A 3,811-nucleotide genomic window follows, 5' to 3' on the forward strand; every position below is an offset into this window, starting at 1 on the left:
CGAATTGTAGCTATAAAATTTAAGAAGTTGAAAAGAAGTTAAACGAATTAAGCTATGATGACATGTGGGGTATTGAGTTTGACACCGTTGATCAATATTGTGATTTTTATAGAAATTATACTAGAGTGTATGGTTTTGTTGCGAGGCTTGACGAAAAAGGACAAGATTTCAATGGAAACCTTAATATGCGACAAATAGTTTGTAACAGAGAGGGTACATGTAGAAAAAATACTTGGAGATGGAGAACAGAAAAAAGGATCACAAGCCAATCACACGTGTAATGTGTCAAGCAAAGATTAGATTTCACTATGACTTGATTTTACAAAAGTGGCGGGTCACCAAATTTGAAGAGACTCACAACCATGACCTCAGCCCACCTAAGTATATCCAGTTTGTTCCGGCATATCGAACAATGACCGACGCTGATAAAGCACAGGCTGATAGTTTGTACTTTTATGGTGTTAGAACTTGTCATATAATGGGGTTCATGGTGGCACAAAAAGGAGGTCCTAACAGGACGGGATTCATAAAAAAAATCTATACAATCATTTTGATAGATCGAGGCGTGCAAAGATAAAAGATGGTGATGCACATGCAGCATTGAGTTACCTAATTTCTAAGGCAGATGAGGATCCACTATTGCAAGGAAAGTTTACTTTGAAGGATGGTAAGCTTGATAATTTAGTGTGGGTCGATGGATCTAGCATTACTGATTACCAATGTTTTGGTGATGTGTTAGCTTTCGACACGATATACCAAAAAAATAAGTATAATAGGCCGTTGGTTGTCTTCTTAGGAACAAATCATCATGGACAAACATGCATTTTTGGTTGTGATTTATTATCCGATGAGAAACGAGAAACCTATGTTTTGGTGTTGAATATGTTCATGGAGATAATGGGTAATAAACAACCTATAGCCGTGGTGACAGATGGAGATCTTGCAATGAGGGAGGCAATAAAAGAAGTTCTTCCAAATGCTGCACACCGTCTTTGTGCATGGCATCTATACCGTAATGCCTGTGAAGCTATAAAGAATTCAAAATTCTTAGATGGGTTAAAGCACCTAATGTATGGAAATTTTTTTTCTGAAGAGTTTGAGAGAAGATGGCATAACTTGATATCTGAGTATAGACTTTCTGAGAATGAATGATTGCAAAAGACATACGGGATCAAAGAAATGTGGGCTTCCTCATATTTAAATGATAAGTTTTTCGGTGGAATCAGGACTACGTCACAATGCAAAGGTATCCATTCCTTGATAAAGAATTACATTAGTAAAAAGTACTACCTTTTAGAATTGATACACAACTTTAATTAAGCATTGACGCAGTATCGGACAAATAAACTCTTATCCGATTTTAAATCATTGTTTACAACTCCTGTGTTGACCATGTGTCTTCAAGACATTGAGAAGCAAGCAGCCGATATTTTCACTAGAAGCATGTTTAAAGAGGTTCGATGTGAGATAGAAGAAGCTGGCAAGTTAAATGTTGTTACGCATTCAGTAAGCAACAATGAAGTTAAGGTGAGAATAAATAAATATAGGCAACCCGGAGGGAATGTGAAGTACAATATGATAAAGCCACTAAAAAATTTGCTTGTGATTGTCGTTTGTTTGAAAGTCGTGGCATTCCATGTTGTCATATTTTCTGTACTATGAGACATGACCACATCGATATCATTCCTGATACTTTTGTCTGCACGAGGTGGACTAAAAATGCTAAGAAGGATTATGTATGTTCAGTTACATCCGCATAAACTGACTCTGAAAATATTGCTGGTATAAGATATGGTGCTCTAGCAACACTGTGTTTCACATTATGTGAGTCGGCATAAAAAAATCGAGATGACTTTATGGAGATTAGAGATGACATTTTTGGACTAATCCAAAAGCTTAAAAAGAGACGTGATCCTGACTCCAATGTTCCTTTTCTTCATTCTTTTCTTCCTAAAATTTTAATCTACTAAATTGACAATAATTTATTGTGGATAATGTTTTAATTCTCATTGTTAACCAGAATCTTAAAATGTCAATGGATGAAAAATACGAAGACTACTTCAAGGAATGCAAAGTAGTCAGCAACCTATTTGACTAATGCAAATACTTTTCATGGAACTGGTATACACACAACCAATCATTTATTGTTTCTTCTGTAATTTAGAGTAATAATTAAAGAAGAATCCAAATAGCAATTTTAGGATTAAACAGTGAACTTATACTGGTGGTACGCGAATTGTTTGTTCCCTGGTAACGGCGCCAAAAACTTGGTGCGCGTGATGTGGTCTCAACACTTCTTCACAACTCTGTGTAACTAACCAGCAAGTGCACTGGGTCGTCCAAGTAATAAATCTTACGTGAGTAAGGGTCAATCCCACGGAGATTGTCGACTTGAAGCAAGCTATGGTCATCCTTGTAAATCTCAGTCAGGGGGATTCAAATGGTTATGAGGTTTTGATAATTAAAATATAAATAAAACATAAAATAAAATAGAGATACTTATGTAATTCATTAGTGGAAATTTCAGATAAGCGTCTGGAGATGCTTTGTTGCTTCTGAACTTCTACTTTCCTACTGCCTTCTTCCAACCATGTGTTACCTCCTTCCATGGCAAGCTGTATGATCCTCTCGGATGAAAACAAATCCATATGCGCTGTCACCGCACGGCTAATCATCTGTCGGTTCCCGCTAGCGTCGAAATAGGACCATTGTCCTTTTGCACACTGTCACTGCGTCCAACATTTGTAAGTTTGAAGCTTGTCATAGTCATCCCTTCCCAGATCCTACTCGGAATACCACAGACAAGGTTTAGACTTTTCGGATCTCAGGAATGCTGCCAATGGTTCTAGCCTATACCACGAAGATACTAATCTCGCGGACTCGGTCCGTGTATTAGATATCCAAGAGAGTATACTCCAGCTGTCGTCCAATGACTACGTTGAACATCATGTAGATCGCTTTGTGGTTGTCAGGCACGCGATCTTGGCTAAGCGAGTAACGAAGATTGGGTGATTGTCACGGGTCACCCCTTCATTCTGACTTAACTGAATTAAGTACGAGAGTATATCTTGGAGAAGAAGTAGGCGTGAATTGAAGGAAAAACAGTAGTAATTGCATTAATTCATGAAGAATAGCACAGCTCCACACCTTAATCTATGGGGTGTAGAAACTCCACCATAGAAAATACATAAGTGAAAGGTCTAGGCATGGCCGTGAGGCCAGCCTCCAAACGTGAACAATGATCTAAAGATATTCCAAAGATGATACCCAGATATAAAATAAATCACTAAAATTAGTTTTTATACTAAACTAGTAACTAGGGTTTACAGAAAATGAATAACTAAGTGCAGATAGTGCAGAAATCTACTTTCGGAGCCCACTTAGTGTGTGCTTGAGCTGAGCATTGAAGCTTTTTCGTGCTTAGGCTGTTCCTGGAGTTAAATGCCAGCTTTGGTGCCACTTTGGGCGTTTAACTCCAATTCTGGTGCCAGTTTAGGCATTTTACGCCAAGATATTTTAGGCTGACTTTGAACGACAGTTTGGGCCATCAAATCTCGGGCAAAGTATGAACTATTATATATTTCGTGAAATCTCAGGATGTCTACTTTCCAACGCAATTGAGAGCGCGCCAATTGGGCATCTGTAACTCCAGAAAATCCATTATGAGTGCAGGGAGGTCAGAATCCAACAGCATTTGCAGTCCTTTTTCAGCCTCTAAATCAGATTTTTGCTCGGGTCCCTCAATTTCAGCCAGAAAATACCTGAAATCACAAAAAAACACACAAACTCATAGTAAAGTCCAGAAATGTGA

General features: G+C 38.1%; 1 protein-coding gene across 1 annotated transcript; it reads left to right on the forward strand.

The window, feature by feature from the left end:
• LOC107640905 (protein FAR1-RELATED SEQUENCE 4-like) lies at positions 413-1,152 on the forward strand. The gene is made up of 2 exons (XM_016344408.1): positions 413-447; positions 558-1,152. The coding sequence occupies exons 1-2, from the start codon at positions 413-415 to the stop codon at positions 1,150-1,152; spliced, it is 630 nt and encodes a 209-aa protein (XP_016199894.1).

The sequence above is a fragment of the Arachis ipaensis genome, chromosome B05 (genome assembly GCF_000816755.2).
Source record: "Arachis ipaensis cultivar K30076 chromosome B05, Araip1.1, whole genome shotgun sequence".
Lineage (NCBI taxonomy): Eukaryota > Viridiplantae > Streptophyta > Magnoliopsida > Fabales > Fabaceae > Arachis > Arachis ipaensis.